Source organism: Amyelois transitella, chromosome 23 (genome assembly GCF_032362555.1).
Source record: "Amyelois transitella isolate CPQ chromosome 23, ilAmyTran1.1, whole genome shotgun sequence".
Classification (NCBI taxonomy): Eukaryota; Metazoa; Arthropoda; class Insecta; order Lepidoptera; family Pyralidae; genus Amyelois; species Amyelois transitella.
This window is the reverse complement of record NC_083526.1, coordinates 1,683,695-1,703,300: the sequence shown is the minus strand read 5'-3', so window position 1 is coordinate 1,703,300 and position 19,606 is coordinate 1,683,695. Positions and strand designations below refer to the sequence as shown.

Here is a 19,606-nt window from a genome sequence, read left to right as displayed (position 1 = left end):
ATAGAATTCAAAACAGGTATATTTTTATAAGTAAATTAATGTTATTTTATAAGATTATAATTTTCTTCTTACAACGAAATATTTAGAGGACCTAACCGATTTCGATTAAATCTTTTAAATAGAAAACTTATAAATATAGTTAGGTAGGAATAGGATGTAGTCAAAAGCAACAAAAAAATTGTCTACACCTTAAACGAAGTCTGATGAAACCGTGATGAACCTCACCTCAATTTTTGGTTGAAGTTAAAAGTTAAATCAAACACATTTTTTTAATAAAGACATATGTATATTAACGCAATGCATTTCGACTTGTCTGCTTTATATAACCAATTTATAATGATTTTCGATTGTATCCAATCTTCATCTCACAATTTGAATCGTCGAGCGGGCAAATAAAATAACACATGGCCTAACAGTATCCCGCCAACCGCCAAGCGCGCAAATAAACAACGCGCTAATACAATTCAAAAATAGAACATTATTTTTTTCGTTACACTGGATTACTGGATTTTTATAATTCATTGTTTTGTTTGTGTTGCAGCTGTGTTTGTGCATAGTAATTTTAGTTCTTGACATATTTTTAACTTTAATTGGTGAGTACCAACCATTTAACTATTAGATAACTACCCTAATTTTATCTTATCATGCATACTTAGGTACCCTGTCCCACAGGCATGTAAGTATTGGTTTTACTTTTACAAATAGACGAAATAAACCGCAGTTCCTACATAAACTTTTAAATAACAGTTGTTAAAAATATTTTTGAAAATGTTTTAATTCATTTGACCTGAGTAAAACTTAAATAAAAGTAGCACTACTTTTCTTGTAAAACATAAAATATTTGCAAAGAGAAACTTTATAAAATACCATTTTTAAGAATAAATTATTAATAATATCAATAGATAACATAAAAAATTTCGAACACGCGAAATATATAACTAAGTAACTATCATAATACGTAGAACATACCTACTTAATATTTTGTATTATACTTACAAAAAATATGTATGTTTATTCATTATCGTAAAATTTCAGACATTTATTTTCCATACATTTCGTGATAATCATGGGATTTCGGCATTCATTTTACCGTATGCATATTTATATTGTTTGTATTTGACAAAGTATGTAAATAAAATTAACTAAAATAATCACTTAGTTCAATATACATAAAACCCGATTAGTAAAGTATTTATAAACATACGGGTACTTCGACCTTTAGCTACAAGGTAAATAATAAAGGAAAAATTAATTTTAAATAACTAATCATTAATTTATTGAATACTTAACTGAATAATATTAAATATTGAATACTTAGCTCACACACGGACACATCATGAGAAGAGAGGAAGGTCATGTTACTAAAAGAGCCTTAAATATGGAAGTGAAAGGTTCAAGATATAGGGGAAGACCTAAAAAGAGATGGATGGACGGCGTAAAGGACAGTATGAGGAGAAAGGGAGTGACCAGTGAGATGGCAATTGACAGAAGTAATTGGAAAAAACTAACATAGGTACTGTGCCGACCTCACGTAGAAAGTGGGAAAAGGTAACGACGAAGATTGAATACTTAGCTGATGATAATAAGCGGCCTGACCTACAGTCTTTTTAAGACTGTCGGTTTTGTCTGTCCGTAACGGATAAAGACGTGATTGACTATTCTTAAATAGGAACTTACGTAGAAATAACTTACATACCTATTAACCTTTGTATAATGCGATCACCAGGATCTATGGTCAAAGGCATACTCTCCAGAGTAATGAGGATGCAACCTGGACTAAAGCCATGAGAAAGAAGAGAATAATTTAAAAAGTATTTGTACAACATAAAACTTTACCTACCTTAAGTAGGTTCGTACAAAACGGATACTCGCGTGTAAGAGAAAAAAATAAGGCATATTTTTTTTTTTTATAAATAGTGTCTAAGTACCTTTGTATGATAAGAAGTAAGAAGATAACCAGGAAAATAATTTCTATGCAACTCCATGGTAATCAAGAGTGATGAAACCAAGGAACTCGTGTTTTAGTGATTACCTACTTACCTGATTTAATTTACCTACATAAAAATAATACGTAACATACGTAGGTATAAGTACTACTCGTATTGGAATTTCCAGTTAACTGGTATGTATAAGCTGAGCGTTTCCATTCAGCCTATTCAAGACTGTTGGCCCTGTCTACCCCGCAACATACATAAAGTCACGTATAAATTCCTTAAATACTTTAGTTTACAAGTGGAGAGAAAAGAGGTCATAAGGCAGACCCCGGGCCCCGAAACACTTATGTGGAGGGTGCAACCGGGAACACTTAGAGATGAGAGAGAAAGAGATAAGTACTTTAAAAACATAACTTAAAATTGCTGCATGCTAGTCGCAGAAAACTCGCGTAAAATATTTATGGTTCCATTCCGTACAAAGGATTTAGGTACCTTATATTTTCGCCATGTTGAATACCTAGTCTTTTGTTATAAAGTTCCTGAAATATAGACTATTATTCAGGTGTCTAGGTATTATATTTGAAAAGGAATGATTCCACAATATGCATGAAGAAAAAGACGCTTAGCGATCGAAAAGTATACCTGCATACTTTTCGATCGCTATGCGTCTTTTTCCGATCCCTGGATCGTGGGAAGTGAAAAGTTGTAGTCTCCGCCTACCCTTCCGAGAAAGAGTAGAAAGAAAAATTGTTTATTTGCCAAATAATAAAAACAAACTTAAATATGTACTTAAACAATTGCTACTCGTAACTCCAAAATGGCCGCCACTTGGCATGTGTCTTTGTGCGTGATACAACAACGTAACAACGATGCTTGTTTTATTTGGATACCAACAAAAGAAAAAAACAAATAAAAAAAAGAGTTTAATAAAAGGTGTGATAATATATGTATTTTGTAAACTGTAAATAATGCGATCGTGGGCTATTATAGTTCAATCTAAATGACTCATGAAACATTTAAATAAAGAGTGATTGTCACTACGTAGCCATAAATCAATTCAACGATGCTATAATAAGCTACCGAATTTATATGACCATAAATCGATAATAACAATCTATGAGCTCTCAAGCAGGGTGTTTAATAACAAGTTCTAAATATAAATTTATCGATATATAGATACTTGATATCTAGTAGCCATCTCAAAATGTAGGAGATAAAATGATTTTCACTGCATGCATGATAATGTCAAGATTTAGATATTTTGAACACTCAAAACTAGAGAAGAGACTGTTGTTTAAAGAATAAATCTTACTGATTATGATAAACATTCTAACCCAACAAGCTAGCAACCTGTCACTATTTGGATCTCAATTCCATCATTAAGCCGAGCAGCTGAATGTGGCCATTCAGTCTTTTCGGGCCTCCGGCTCTGTTTACCCCGTAAGAGATATAGACGTGACTATATATATGTATGATTAACTTTCGCGTGTCATTATACCATAAATCCATAAAAAGGGTATTAAAGTGCCCGTAACATAGGTACCTCGCTCGGTGACCACGGATCATTTTAACATGATTCGAAACGTCCGAGATAAAATAAAGGTACGTTACATGCGCGTTTAATATCTGTATGTACCGTGGATTAGTCGGTCCGTGTGACCTCACGCCATTTAATTAGCATCATTAGTTGTTCGTTAGCGGGTTAACTCTATACGGTTACCTCGGCATCTCAATCAGTTTGCTAGCTGAGTACTTAAATTCAAATAAACATAATATAAAGTAGGTACTTTCCCAGAGAGGTAGGCTGAGACCTAATTTCTCCACTACATTGCATCTTCGTCAATAAATTCTTGCATAATTCTCTTCTTGCAAGCTTTTAGGTTGAGAGTAAGCACTCTTGCCAGCTCACAACATGACGTCCCCGATTTGACCAACATACGTATTTTGTGAAAGAAGACGTAGGGACAAGATTAAAAGGTTAAGACGTATGTATCCTGAAATCAGAGACGTTCTAGTCAACGTTTAGGACAAGAGTACCTTTTATCGGCGAGCTTGCATGAAAAATGTATGAATGTGGATGAACCAAAGGAAGTATGCAGAGATCTTACCAAATATATGCCTAATAATGGGCTATAGGTATTTATGATTTTTTTATCCTTTCTACTCGAACTAAAGTTGTTAAGTGGTCAAGTATGGCTTATCCTAATCTTAAATCAATACGGATAAGATTTTTTGATGTTATCACTTTGAATAGCAACTGTTTAACATTTGAGAGATTCATGATCGAGTGTTGGCGCCGAGGAAAGTACAGTGGGTCACAGAAAAGGACTACACTTAGATACATTCCTTATCTGCCTGATCCTGGCCTTAGTCCCGGTTACATTCTGTCCTTTCTTGACCTTTCTGGAGAAGCCCGGGGTGCACATTTACGGGTCACTGTCCTGGATTGAGTAAGTCAAGGTATTTACACGAAGCGACTCTCATCTGACCTCCGCAACCTTTGCAGGGGAATCCATCCGCAAGAATGTGCAGGTTTCCTCACGATGTTTTTCCCTCACCGTAAGGGAAATATTACTTATCCGTGCTGGTTCATGTTTTCCAAAGATATAATGTCTCATTTTTGGTTCTCTCTGTTATCGAATGTAATAACTAGTCTTACTATATTTTTTTTCTTTAGCAATATAGTTTTTATTTATATAAGTATTTATTATATCAAATTATAACTAAAGCTACAACTACTTATAAAAAGAAAAAAAAAGATACTTACAAACTAATTAATTTAAAACTAAAACTATTTATAGGTTTTTATTTAGGTGTCTTATATAGAGGAGCATTAGCTAAGCGGTTAATTAAAGGCCACAGCTGTCGCGTGGTCAAGTTGCGGTTTGAATCCTACTAATATTAGAAATGCGAAAGTTTGTGAGTATGTCAGTATGGAAGTTTGTTACTCTTTCACGTAGGTAAATTGGTATGTAGGTAGTTGATCGTTGATCGTTTGGCTTAATGATAGAATTGAGATTCTAATAATGACAGATTGCTAACCCATCGCCTAAAAAAGAATCCCAAGTTTATAAGCCTATCCCTTAGTCGCCTTTTACGACATCCATGGGAAAGATATGGAGTGGCCCTATTCTTATTTAAAAAAAAAACACGTACTTCATTTATTGAACAATAAAAAAGAAACATTCTTTTTAGGCGCAAGCAAGTTATTTTTTCCTCAATTAGTCTAATATTTTCACTCCTGCCAAGATAGTGAAACTGGAAAAATAAATCCCTATAGGGCATTTATTCGGACAGTGCACACAAAACAGAGTTGCGACACTATCAGCGTTATCTGAAGGCTACCAAAGATAACGAGAGTGGTCATATCTGTACAGATTTGGCGCGTTAACTAAATTATGATTTTATCGTATCACACGTCGTATCAGCCGTGTGGTTCCCGGCACCAATAGAAAAAGAATAGGACTACTCCATCTCGCTCCCATGGATGTCGTAAAAGGCGACTGAGGGGTAGGCTTATAAACTTGGGATTCTTCTTTTAGGCGATGGGTTAGCAACCTGTCACTATTTGAATCTCAATTCTATCTTAAAGCCAAATAGCTGAACATAGCCTATCAGTCTTTTCGAGACTGTTGGCTCTGTCTACCCCGCAAGGGATATAGACGTGATTATATGTATGTATCGTATCAAACTGCGCTATCTGTGATCATGCCGAGATCAATATTTTTTGGGGCTTTATCAGTTTTGTTGGGAACGAATAGGGATGTCACACAAAATGTTGTATTTGTTGAGCGAAGCTGTGTCAGGTTACTGAGCTGGATCGCTATCACTACATATCATAAAGAAAAGTTTGTTTGTTGTTTGTTGTTGATATTTACATAGTTACAAGAAATAGTACGTAGTTATAAAATAAATAAATCACTTGAAATGGCGGACTTGTCCCATGAAGGGATCGTGTCCCCTTTTTTCTCTGTCTATACGTATGTGCTAATCTCGAAAACTTGTAGACGAATATTGTTCCTGTTTAAAATATTGGAGAGATAGTTTTCTGAGGTATTTTAAAACTGAGGACAGTATTCAAAACAGACTAGTCTCAGCTTAATAGTGTCGGTGGAAGAATCGACGAAGTGCGGTATAGAAATGCTTGATTGACGCAATGAAGGCACAGGTTCAAATCCCACCTTGACCACGTGGTGGATGTGGGTATGCAAACATTGAAAAAAAAAAATTACAGATCCTACATATCTTTTAAATTTCATCAAAATCAGAGAAGAATGAAATGAATGAATGTGGATGAAGCGAAGGAAGTGTGCAGAGATCGTGGCAAGTGGAAAGAGGTAGTCTCTGCCTACCCCTGCGGGAAAGAGGCGTGATTTTATGTATGTATATAATATATGTAAAATCAGAGAAGACATAGACGAAAGTTATCGCGTACAAACATTCAAATAATGTATTTTCGTCGCTAGTTCATTGGCGTCAATAGTTTGAATCTACGCGTTAACATTATGACATGTCGTGTGTTGTATGTGCAGTACATACATACCTACTGCTTCATTTGAACTAAAAACTTGAAATGAAAAAATTATTGAAAATAATCTACTACACCATTAAGTCAAACAGCTGAACGTGGTCAATCAGTCTTTTCAAGACTACTGACTCTGTCTACCCCGCAAGGGATATAGACGTGAATATATGTATGTAGGTATGTACAAAATTTCTATGTGGAACCCTTGACGCGGAAGTCCGTCTCGCAAATGACCGATTTTTGTCGCTTCCAGTGTTTAATGTAGAAATTAAATCTGCATTCTCATTGACATATCAATTGTGTCTTACAATCCTATCCTACTACTATTATAAAGGCGAAAGTTTGTATGGAATGTTTGTTACTCTTTCACGCAAAAACTACTGAACCGATTACCATGAAATTTGGTATGTAGGTAGCTAAAGACCCAGAATAACACATAGGCTACTTTTTATCCCAGAGTTCCCGCGGGATTGATAGGGTTTCCATGCGGACGAAGTCGCGGGCGGCCTCTATGTCAAATGAACGTGGGTATAGTGTTACATGCGGTCAATGAATTCAAGACACAGAGCATTTCTCACAGGAGAATGCGATAGTGAATTTTTAAAAAACAAAGCAGTTTATTCCATAGATGTTGTTGAAAACTATCTGATTATATTGCTTAAAAAGCCGCTCGTGTAGATTCATTTCATTTAAGCCAGATATCATCAGTCCGTTAACTTAAGTCATTTAATACATATGCATTACAATTAGAACTGACCGGGCAAAACTTATTTTATGTAGAAAATTAGACGAGACATTATACAGAGAAATTACATAAGGAGTAGTCTAGTAGTTTGTCGTTCACATGACCCTAAATGTTACATAACAATGTCACTTACATTTCTGTGATGTGATTTTTAGAAACTAAACCGCTCGCAGTGTGTTGAACTCTGTACTCGACGTCCTCTCCTTTAAATATTTCCTCATCTTTGCGTATCTATGTGTATGATGCACAACTTTTGATAACGGTCAAACTAAAGTTCAATTAAGTGTACATAATCGGGTTATTTCCTCCGAAAGACATTAAAAAAAAATCAACTTTCAGTTTTATGCATCAAGAATGTACCTTACCTACCAATTCCTTAAAATCCTACTAATATTATATATGCGAAAGTTTGTGAGTATGTCAGGATGTCAGTCTGGATGTTTGTTACTCTTTCACGCAATCACCACTGAACCGATTGCGATGAAATTTGGTATGTAGGTAGCTGAAGACCCAGAATAACATAAAGGCTACTTTTTATCCCGGAGTTACCGCGGGATTGTTTCCACGCGGACGAAGTCGCGGGCGACCTCTAATTTATTATAGTTTGCTTCAAAAAGAGTCAAAACTCAACCATCTCAGGGTAGGGTAAACATATAATCAATCAATTCATCTTAATCGACCTCCAATAGTTACATCTGACCTTAGATTAAACAGTTATTGCTACAATTGAATGCAAAATGGAAATTCAAAGCATTGACCACTGCACAAACAAGATGACTCGCGGGTATGTCTGTATGTTCGTTTATGTCACTTAACCCTTTAACTTCCAATTTAAATGCTTTAACAAGTGTGCTTAACTTTATCAGATACACCTTTCAATCATCATTATTTGTTTCGAATGCCGAGGTCCATAATTCTTATGCGAGGTCTCACGTTTTTTGTCATAATCATATTATAATTACTAACTCAACGATAAGTACTGTAGGTAATTTATTACGTCTGTATCCCTTGCGGGGTGGACAGAGCCAGCAGTCGTCAAAATACTGAAAGGCCACGTTCAGCTGTTTGGCTTAATGATATACTTAATTGAGACTCACATAGGGAATCTCAAGTATATATCCTATCCCTTAGGTAATTTATAAATAATACTTAAAAGAAAAACATCGAAGACCCTGGCAAATCAGATATAGTTATTTTTCCGTCATGACTTGACCGGGGCTCGAACGCGGGACCATTTGCTTCAGAGGAAAGTTTCTATAACTACGCCAAATAGGCCGTCATATTAACCGACATGCTATACCTTACAACTTAAAGTTCTCTGTTTGGTCAGCTGGTTAGGTGGTAGAGAATGCCAAACGGCATTAAGTCCGCCTTTTGTACATTTTTGCAATTAAATCTATACTAATATTATAAAGCTGAAGAGTTTGTTTGTTTGAACGCGCTAATTTCAGTTCGAGTTCGGTTCGAGTTGAAAAATTATTTTTGCGTTGAATAGACCATTCATCGAGGAAGGCTTTAGGCTTTATAACATCACGCTGCAACTGTAAGAAGCATAGAAATAATGGAAAATGTGAAAAAAAAATGGGGAAAATTATTCATCCTTGAGGGCTTCAGTGATGCCCAAAATAACTATTCCACGCGGACGAAGTCGCGGACACAGCTAGTTTGAAATAAATACCGTATATCATACCATTATATCAAAGGCTATACATGAACAGCCCCAGAGAAAGGTGACGGGTTACCTCCCCCTGGAAATGAGGGAATAAATTATTATTATTATAAACAAGTGTTAGTAGTAGTGCCGTGTGGTTCCCGGCACCCATACAAAAAAGAATAGGACCACTCTATCTCTTTCCCATGGATGTCGTAAAAGGCGACTAAGGGATATGCTTCCAAATTTGAGATTCTTCTGTAGGCGATGGGCTAGCAACCTGCCACTATTTGAATCTCAATTCTATCATTAAGCCAAATAGCTGAACGTGGCTATTCAGTCTTTTCAAGACTTTTGGCTCTGTCTAACCCGTAAGGGATATAGACGTGACCATATGTATGTACAAGTGTTAGTAATGTATGTAAAGAAAGAGTAAGGTTCTCTGACACAAGCATTTTTTGCTTACTAGAGAGTCCTAACAATGTACATATCTTTGTACACTTTGTGGTAAATGAAATAAACGTTGTTAATTTTTTTTTTTTTCAAATTGCATACTTTCTTTGTTTCAGGATGTAGAGATATCGACGGACAGACGAACACACAGTCAAAATGGACAAGCCCACGATGCACATGCTCTCCGTCCAGGAGAAGGGCGGGGAGACAAGGAGGGCCACACAGTATTTAGCTGCAGTCGCTGGTGAATACATACAATCACGTTTATATGCTGCAGTGTAGTTTGTTCCGCCGCTTCATCTTGCGCGTGCGCTTTGCGAGCGGTAGTAGTTATAATTAGATTTAAGTGTAAGTCAATAAGTGATACCTTGTTTCCAATTTTGAAAACAAATCTATTCTATTCTATACCTATCCCTTGCGGGGAAGACAGAGCCTACAGTCTTGAAAATACCGAAAGCCTTACCTTTCAGTTTTTTCAAGGCCGTTGGCTCTGTCTACCCTGCAAGGAATATGGATGTGATTATATGTATGTAGTGCCGTGTGGTTCCCGGCACCAATACAAAAAGAAAAGGACCACTCCCCATCTCTTTCCCATTGATGTCGTAAAAGGCGACTAAGGGATAGGCTTACAAACTTGGGATTCTTTTTTATGCGATGGACTAGCAACCTGTCACTATTTGAATCTCAATTCTATCGTTAAGCTAAATAGCTGAACGTGGCCATTCAGTCTTATCAAGACTGTTGGCTCTGTCTACCCCGCAAGGGACATAGACGTGACCATAAGTATGTATGCATGTATGAAAAGGAACTCGTATCTAAAATAACCTAACAACCTATTAATGAGTAACATTTCGTTCTTGGCAAGGGTGCAGAATCTAATTATAGATATCACAACAGCAGTTCGGGTCTTGTGACTGATAGAAATAGTTTTAGACAGTTCGGAAGAGACTCTCGTGATTTCCGACATTGTTGAATGTAGAAGGCGACTCAAGGATAAGTAATTGATGTTTGTTTGTTTGTTTTTTTGAAATTTACACAGTTACAAAAAATTGTAGGTACATAAGTAGTTATAAAATAAATAAATCACTTGTTAATTTTATCTAATGTAAAGAAATAAATTGATCCGTTGACGGAAATCCGTGCCGCGTGGTTCCCGGCAGTTGAAAATAGATCTACTGTATCTCTTTCTCGTGGTAGTCGTAAAAGACGACTAACGCCCGTAGCATGGCACGCGTGACGTAGATTTTATCGCGCGAATAACTGTCGACGTCCTGTTTCAAGTCATAACTCTATTTTGTCGAAATATTCGTAATGAAATCATTAGTTTTACATTAATTCATGTTTGTGCATTTGTAAACGATTTATATTTAAGAGTATCTATATTTGTAAATTGACGTCCGGTGAAAATGCTGCAGTGCAGTTTGTTTCGCCGCTTCTTCTTCACATGCGCTTTGGAAGCGGCAGTAGTTATAATTTGATTTAAATGATGCGACGTCAATACCTTGTATCCAATTTTAAAAATAAATCTATTCTATAAGATTTTATTAATCTTATCATACCAACAGCAATTGCACCAAAATTCAAAATTAAAAAAAAATCAATAATTTTTATTCATTATTATAAGATACTTCATATCGCTTAATAATTGTCAAAACGTATGGTTTAACAACATTGGTTGACGTCAAATAAATTACTTAAAACTATGTTTACTGCCGCTTCCAAGGCGTCAGTGCAGAAGAAGCAGTAACAAACTGCACTGCAGCATTTTCTTCAACAACGTCAACTTCACAATATCCACATTTATATTTATATATCCACATTTATTTTTATATACCACATTTATATAGTGCAGATTTTAACATAACGGATCGTCCGAGAGGAAGGGCAGGCGGGAGTCGATTCTTGTGAAAACATAATTAGGTATATCAATTCAGGATCATAGTCAAAAAAGCGCTGCCAGGGCCCTTCTCCAGAAAAAAAAATTGCGTGATTTTAGAATCGTGACATTTTAAATTACATTGCCTACTTCCGCCTGTCTAATATTAAAAAAATAGATGACGTACATACATACATATTAAAATAATTTAATATTTAGTTAGCTGTATGCAAATTCTTGACGTCAAATAGTATAACAACTAGAGTTTATGTTAAAAAAAAATAACAATTACGACTAAATGACACAGTGATTCCGTCATCATTACTACCTACTATAAAATGTTTTTTTTTTCAGCAAATTACGTATGTAGCGTGTTTTTTTAACGGACCACGGTAAATGATGATGGGATATTTACTTTTATACTTACGTATAGTCACGTCGGACGTCGTTGCGGCGTAGATAGAGCCAACAGTTTTGGAAAGACTGAAATCTCAATTTTATATTTTGTTAGAGAAAATTTGAGTTTTCAAACAGGCGATGGGCTAGCAACCTGTCACTATTTGCATCTCAATTATATCATTAATCCAACCAGCTGAACGTGGCCTATTAGTCTTTTCAAGACTGTTGGCTCTGTCTTCCCCGCAAGGACTGGACGGAATTATATGTATGTACGTATGTGTGTTAATATATTATATTGTTTATCTTTAACAAGCTGTGCCGGCGACTTCGTCCGCGTGGAATAGTTATTTTGGGCATCATTGAAGCCCTCAAGGATGAATAATTTTCCCCATTTTTTCCCCACTTCATTATTCCTTTGCTCCTTCTAGTTGCAGCGTGATGTTATAGCCTAAAGCCTTCCTCTATAAATGGTCTATTCAATGCAAAAAAGAACTTTCAATTCAAACCAGTAGTTCCTAAGATTATCGCGTTCAAACAAACAAACTCTTCAGCTTTATAATATTACATATATACATACATAAAATCACGCCTCTTTCCCGGAGGGGTAGGCAGATACTACCTCTTTCCACTAGCCACGATCTCTGCATACTTCCTTTGCTTCATCCACATTCATAAACTCTCTTCATGCAAGCTCGGCGGTTTCGGGTACTTTTGACCTGACCCTTTACCAGGACGTCCTTAATTTGATGGTCTATTCAATGCAAAAAAAAACTTTCAATTCAAACCAGTAAGTAGTTCCTAAGATTATCGCGTTCGAACAAACAAACAAACTCTTCAGCTTTATAATATTAGTATAGATTTATTTTCCTTACTCAGCAACAATTGGCGCAGTCATAGCGGGTACAATTCTAGCGTGGACATCACCAGCCCTACCGCAGTTGGAGCCCCCAAAGAACCAGTCAGTGGTCAACATCACAGTGGTCAGTCATAATTTGACCAACATCAGCGTGGTCAATCACACGCTGATCAATTCCCTGGGCATGCCAGCCGATTTCTTATTGGATGGGAAACAGAGTAAGTGATGATTTTTTTTTTCGTCATCGTCATTCTTCTGGCATGCCGTGTGGTTCCGGCATTTTGGTATAGAACCACTTTATATTCAAATTCAAAATTTAAATTTCTTTTGTCCATATTATGGGATAAATCATATCATTTAATAATTGACATATCTTTTGGTTTCACAACATTGGTTGACGTCAAATTAATTACTTAAAACTAAGTTTACTGCCGCTTCCGAAGCGTCAGCGCAGAAGGAGCGGTAACAAACTGCACTGCAGCATTTTCTTCAACAACGTCAACTTCACAACTATCCAAACTTAGAATAGATATGTGAACAAGTGAATACATTGTTCAGATTAATTGAAATTCCCATGGATGTCGTAAACGGTGACCAAATTATTCTTGGGAGGGGCTAAATACGTTTGATATTCTTATAGTAATGGGCTAGCGACCTGTTACTATTTAAATCTATACATACATACATATGGTCACGTCTATATCCCTTGCGGGGTAGACAGAGACAACAGTCTTGAAAAGGCTGAATGGCCACGTTCAGCTATCTGACTTAATGATAGAATTGAGATTCAAATAGTGACAGGTTGCTAACCCATCGCCTTAAAAAAATCCTATATTTGTAAGCCTATCGCTTAGTCGCCTTTTACGACATCCATGGGAAAGAGATAGAATGGTCCTTTTCCTTTTTGTATTGGTGCCGGGAACCACACGGCACATCAATATCTAATAATAATCAAATGTATATGTATGTATTTTGTCCCCAAATTCATTGGTAGATTGTGGGTAGACTTCGATCTTTCTGTTTCGCTCGATGAACTAAAATAAATCAGTGAAGTTATCACATGATCGTCCATTAATATAAAAACAACAAGACAACAGTACGCCGCAGCAGCCGTGTGGTTCCATGCTGTGTGGTTCCCGGCACCAAAAGAAAAAAGAATAGGACCACTCCATCTCTCTCCCATGGATGTCGTAAAAGGCGACTGAGGGGCAGGCTTATAAACTTGTGATTGTTCTTTTAGGCGATGGGCTAGCAACCTGTCACTATTGTGAATCTCAATTCTATCTTAAACCCCATTAATAGCTGAACGTGGCCTTTCAGTGTTTTCAAGACTGTTTGCTCTGTTTACCCCGCAAGGAATATAGACGTGATTATATGTATGTATGTATGTATGTACAACAGCACCTCTACAAATCTCATGCATATGCCAAAACAGATTTGCTTGCCTCACACCTTCACCTGAACACACTTGGCAGTCATGAAGTCATTCGATGATTGTCAACAAATAGTCATCGCCACATTTGATATTTTATGCGTAATTATTATCAGGAGATAAATCATGCGATGATCTTCGACAACAATGTTGTATTGATTTTAATACATACAAACATACGTATAATCACGTCTATATCCTTAGCGGGGTAGACAGAACCAACAGTCTTGAAAAGACTGATAGGGCCACGTTCAGCTGTTTGGCTTTACGATGGAATTGAGATTCAAATAGTGACAGGTTGCTAGCCCATCGCCTAAAAGAAGAATGCCAAGTTTATAAGCCTATCCCTTAGTCGCCTTTTAAGACATCGATGGGAACGAGATGGAGTGTTTCTATTCTTTTTTTTTTTTATTTGTGCCGGGAACCACATGGCACATACATACATACAAACATACATAAAATCGCGCGTCAGTGGTCTAATCGGCATGGTGCCCGGTTAAAATGCGTGATGTGTTAAAAGGACAGGTTCAAATCTCACCACGGCCATGTACCAATGACCATTTCCAAAGTTATGTACCTACATTTGTTTGAATACTAACCGATGTATTGTAAAAAAAAAAGGACCACTCCATCTCTTTCCCGTGGATGTCGTAAGAGGCGACTAAGAGATATGCTTACAAACTTGGGATTCTTTTTAAGGCGATGGGCTAGCAACCTGTTACTATTTGAATCTCAATTTTCTATCATTAAGCCAAATAGCTGAACGTGGCCATTCAGTCTTTTCAAGACTGTTGGCTGTGTCTACCCCGCAAGGGAAATAGACGTGACCATATGTATGTATGTATTGTGAAAAAACCTGCACATTCAGGCAACTGTCTGTACCTTTCAGGTTCTCTAGTGTCCTCAATATCAGCTATAGGAGCGCTATGCAGCGCGTTACCAGCTGGTTATCTCACGCAGAAGATGGGTAGACGGCCAACAATCCTGGTGCTGTCTATCCCTTTCATGCTGAACTGGATCCTCATCATATTCGCTAACGGAGCTGGAATGCTGATCGCGGGGAGATTCTTCGGGGGCGTTGGTACTGGTGGGTATTTTTATGCTTACAAGCTTGTTAATTTTTTTATTCAATTTCTGATATACATATACATACATACAGTCACGTCTATATCCCTTGCGGGGTAGACAGAGCCAACAGTCTTGTAAAGACTGATAGGCCACGTTCAGCTATTTGGCTTTAAGATAGAATTGAGATTCAAATAGTGGCAGGTTGCTAGCGCATAGCCTAAAAAAAGAATCCCAAGTATGTAAGCCTATCCCTTAGTCGCCTTTTACGACATCCATGGGAAAGAGATGGAGTGGTCCCATTCTTTTTTGTATTGGTGCCGGGAACCACACGGCAATTTCAGATATTTTGTAACTCATGTGGCGGATGCATGTATCAGAGTTCTATTTTCCCGAACGATGTAAATTCGTGAAAGGATATAGATTTACTAATTATAATGCTCTTTGCATTCAGTCCCTGGTGTATCATCTCAGGATACCAGCTTAAGGTTTGTCTATGACCATGACCTAAAAGTAGAGTAGAACGAGCTGTCAGAAAATCAAAAGAGAGACTCTCGTCTGATCTTTTAAAAACATTTATGGGATAAATTATGAAGTAGTAAAATTTTCAAATATCGGAAATCAATGGACACATTTACGAGTATTTTTGTCATGTGATCTCGTCTATATCCCTTGCAGGGTAGACAGAGCCAGTAGATTTGAAAGACTGATTGGCCACGTTCAGCTGATAGGGTTAATGAAAGAATTCAGATTTACATAGTGACAAGTTGCTAACCCATCGTCAAAATGAAGATATATATATATATATATATATATATAGTTGTTATACCCTATAGTTGAAGCCTTACCCTAAGTACGCTTATTCTTTTTTAATTTAGTGCCGAGAACCACACGGCACTTGCATGCGTACATTTACTAATATATCTCTAACTATGGTATTTCAGGCGGAATCTGCGTAGCGGCTCCGCTATACATCGGCGAGATAGCAGAGACTTCAATCCGGGGGTCCCTGGGCGCGTTCTTCCAGCTGTTCCTGACCGTGGGCATCCTCATGTCGTACGTCATCGGCGGCTGGACGCACTGGAGGACGCTGTCCGTAGTGCTGGCCACTCTACCGCCGCTGCTGGTCATCGTATTCTGGTCAGTATCCTTGCTTTTAACGGTCGGAGGACTTACTTATTTAACATGAGTCACGAGAAGGATACAATCGAGACTCACACAAGAGTAAAAGCTTTTAGCAGAATTAAGATTGCTGCTAAACATTTCTTAATCAGACCAGCTTAAAATGTACCATGAGATTCCACGCCTTTAAAAGAAGTGGGATAATAGCAGAGACTTCGATCCGGGGGTCCCTGGGCGCGTTCTTCCAGCTGTTCCTGACCGTGGGCATCCTCATGTCGTACGTCATCGGCGGCTGGACGCACTGGAGGACGCTGTCCGTAGTGCTGGCCACTCTACCGCCGCTGCTGGTCATCGTATTCTGGTCAGTATCCTTGCTTTTAACAGACGGAGGACTTACTAATTTAACATGAATCATGAGATTGACCCTAATCCAAGAAGGATGCAATCGAGACTAACGCAAGGGTAAAAACTATTAGCCAAATCAACAACGCTGCTAACTATTCCTTATGAGACCAGCCTCAAAATGTACCATGAGATTCCACGCCCTAAGTAAAAGTGTGGTAATAGCAGAGACTTCCAGCTGTTCCTGACCGTGGGCATCCTCATGTCGTACGTCGTCGGCGGCTGGACGCACTGGAGGACGCTGTCCGTAGTGCTGGCCACTCTACCGCCGCTGCTGGTCATTGTATTCTGGTCAGTATCCTTGCTTTGAACGGTCAGAGGACTTACTTATTTAACATCGAGTCACGAGAAGGATGCAACCGAGATTCACGCAAGAGTTAAAGTTTTTAGCAGAATTAAGAATGCTGCTAACTATTCTTTATGAGACCAACCTCAAAATGTACCATGAGATTCCACGCCCTTAAAAGACCGTAGTGACCTCGCTGCTGGTCATTGTATTGTGGTCAGTATCCTTGCTATTAACACATAGAGGACTTACCTACTAATTGAACACTAGCTGTGCCCGTAACTTCGTCCACGGGGAATAGGGCATCATTGAAGCCCTCAAGGATGAATAATGTTCCCCGTTTTTTAACCTTTTCCATTATTTCTTTGCTCCTTATAGTTGCAGCGTGATGTTATATGGCCTTAAGCCTTCCTCGATAAATGGTCTATTCAACGCAAATATGATTTATCAATTCGAACCAGTAGTTCCTGAGATTAGCGCGTTCAAACAAACAGACAAACAAACTCTTCAGCTTTATAATATTAGTATAGATGAATCATGAGATCGACCCTAAGCCAAAAAGGATGCAACCGAGACTCACACAAGGGTAAAAACTAAAGCAGAATTAACAACGCTGTTAACCATTTCTTAGTCAGACGAGCCTCAAAATGTACCATGATATTCCACGCTCTAAATAGAATGTGATTATAGCAGGGACTTCAATCCGAGGGTCCCTGGGCGCGTTCTTCCAGCTGTTATGAGTCCTCATGGCGAGCTCTTGAGTCTAAGAAGACATGCTTTATTTTCAGGTGGATGCCTGAAACGCCGCAGTACCTCCTCGGAAAGAACAGAAGACGCGAAGCGGAAGCCGCTTTGCGTTGGCTGAGAGGCCCTGATGCCGACCTCACCACGGAACTTGACGATATGCAGAAAGAGGTATGGTAGTTTCTTAAAAAAAAATAGATTTCTGAGTCTTTAAGTTGTGAGAAAATTCGATAGTCAAATTATTCATGATTGATAAGAACCTATCAATTATATTAAAGATCGTAAGAGATAAGTTGTGTGTGGGTACCGTGTTGTTTCTGGCGCTTTATAATAGAACCACTCCATATGTTTCCTATGGATGTCGTAAAACGCAACTAAGGGATAGGCTTATAAACTTGGGATTCCTCTTGTAGGCGATGGGCTAGCATCCTGTCACTATTTGAATCTCAATTCCTTCATGAAGCCTTACCGCTGAACGTGGCCATTCATTTTTTTCAAGGCTGTTGGCTCTGTCTACCCCGCAAGGGATATAGACCTGACCATATGTATGTATGTACTCCTTTAGTGAACAATAAAACATTTACTTACTTCCAGATCGACGCGGCCACTCGCCAACGCGCCGGCATTACGAGCATGTTCACGAACCGCGCGCCTCGCATCGCCTTCGTCTGCTCCTTAGGTCTCATGTTCTTCCAGCAGTTCAGCGGCGTCAACGCCGTCATCTTCTACACCAACGACATCTTCAGATCCGCCGGCTCCGACATCCCTCCGGTCATCGCCACCATCATTGTGGGCGTCGTGCAAACATTAGCCACATACGTCTCGTCATTGCTGATCGAAAAGGCCGGCCGAAGAATCTTACTCCTCCAAAGCTGCGTCATCATGGGCATTACTCTCATCGCCTTAGGCATCTACTTCAAATTGCAAAGCTCTGGTTACAACGTGTCCACTGTCGGTTGGATTCCTTTAGTCGCCTTGGTGTTGTACATCATTTCGTTCTCAATGGGCTTCGGTCCGATCCCTTGGATGATGATGGCGGAATTATTCGCTGGGGAATACAGAAGTGCTGCTACAGGTATCACTGTTATTGTCAATTGGAGTTTGGTGTTTATCGTTACTCTTTGCTTCCCCTTGATGAGAGACGCCATAGGGATCTACAGCTGCTTCTGGCTGTACTCCGGTTTTATGATCGTCTGTTTCTTCTTCACCTTCTTCATGATCCCAGAAACGAAGGGCAAGTCCCTCGCTCAGATTCAGGCCATACTCGCTGGGAAAAGTATATGATATTGATATGGTTATTCGGTGTTTTTTTTAAGGTTTAGCAAAATTGGGGGACCCTTTTTCCCGAATTTACCTGAATTATATGTAGGATATAAATTTTGTCGTTTAATCATGAATCAGTAATTATTTTTTAGAATGAAGACATTCAATTTTGTTATTTATAGAAAAGTATTTTATCGAGTAAATGAGATTGGACAAAATAATTTAAGATGTAATGAACATATTATACTTAGGTAATAAAAAATAAGTTGTTAGTATTATTTGGCTAATTTTTAATAGTACTTAGTCTTAAGAGAAATGTGCCAAATATGTGTAAAATGTATGTTATTGTGAGAATGTGTTAACTTATTGTCTAATGTTATGCGAACAATTAAAGAAATATATTAGTTTTATAGTTTTTCCTGTTTTATTTTATTATATAAATCTGTCTTTACAGACGCTTTCAAACAGTAGTTTCCATAAAAGCTGTATACGATACTACCCCGTCACTAACGAAAACTTTTTTAACGAATAACATTTGTGGTACCTACATTTAATCTATTAATAAATACTGTACGAACAATAAAATAACAATTAACTGATTAGTATATAAATAACGAAATTTATTGTGGCCGGGCTTTACCGTAATACACGATTGGATGTGTCGTCATAATTCCAATATAAGTTGGATTCCCTACAAAGGTTGCGAAGGGCGAAATCTTGACTCACCCAATCCAGAAATAACGGCAGGAGGATAATAACTGTCTATTGGAAGAAGCAAATCCTAAACCGATAAATTGACCAATCGCTAAAAATACGATTGATAAAACGATATAAATAGATACATCTCATAAAA

At 37.8% G+C, this 19,606-nt stretch overlaps 1 protein-coding gene across 1 annotated transcript; it reads left to right on the top strand.

Annotated features, from left to right (window-relative positions):
- Positions 1-395: 395 nt before the first annotated feature.
- LOC106133011 (facilitated trehalose transporter Tret1-like) lies at positions 396-19,168 on the top strand. Its single transcript, XM_060951026.1, has 7 exons — positions 396-593; positions 9,425-9,552; positions 12,460-12,657; positions 14,761-14,958; positions 15,881-16,076; positions 17,535-17,661; positions 18,085-19,168. Exons 2-7 carry the CDS (start codon positions 9,465-9,467, stop codon positions 18,772-18,774), a joined length of 1,497 nt encoding a protein of 498 aa, XP_060807009.1. The 5' UTR covers positions 396-593; positions 9,425-9,464; the 3' UTR covers positions 18,775-19,168.
- The last annotated feature ends 438 nt before the right edge of the window (positions 19,169-19,606 follow it).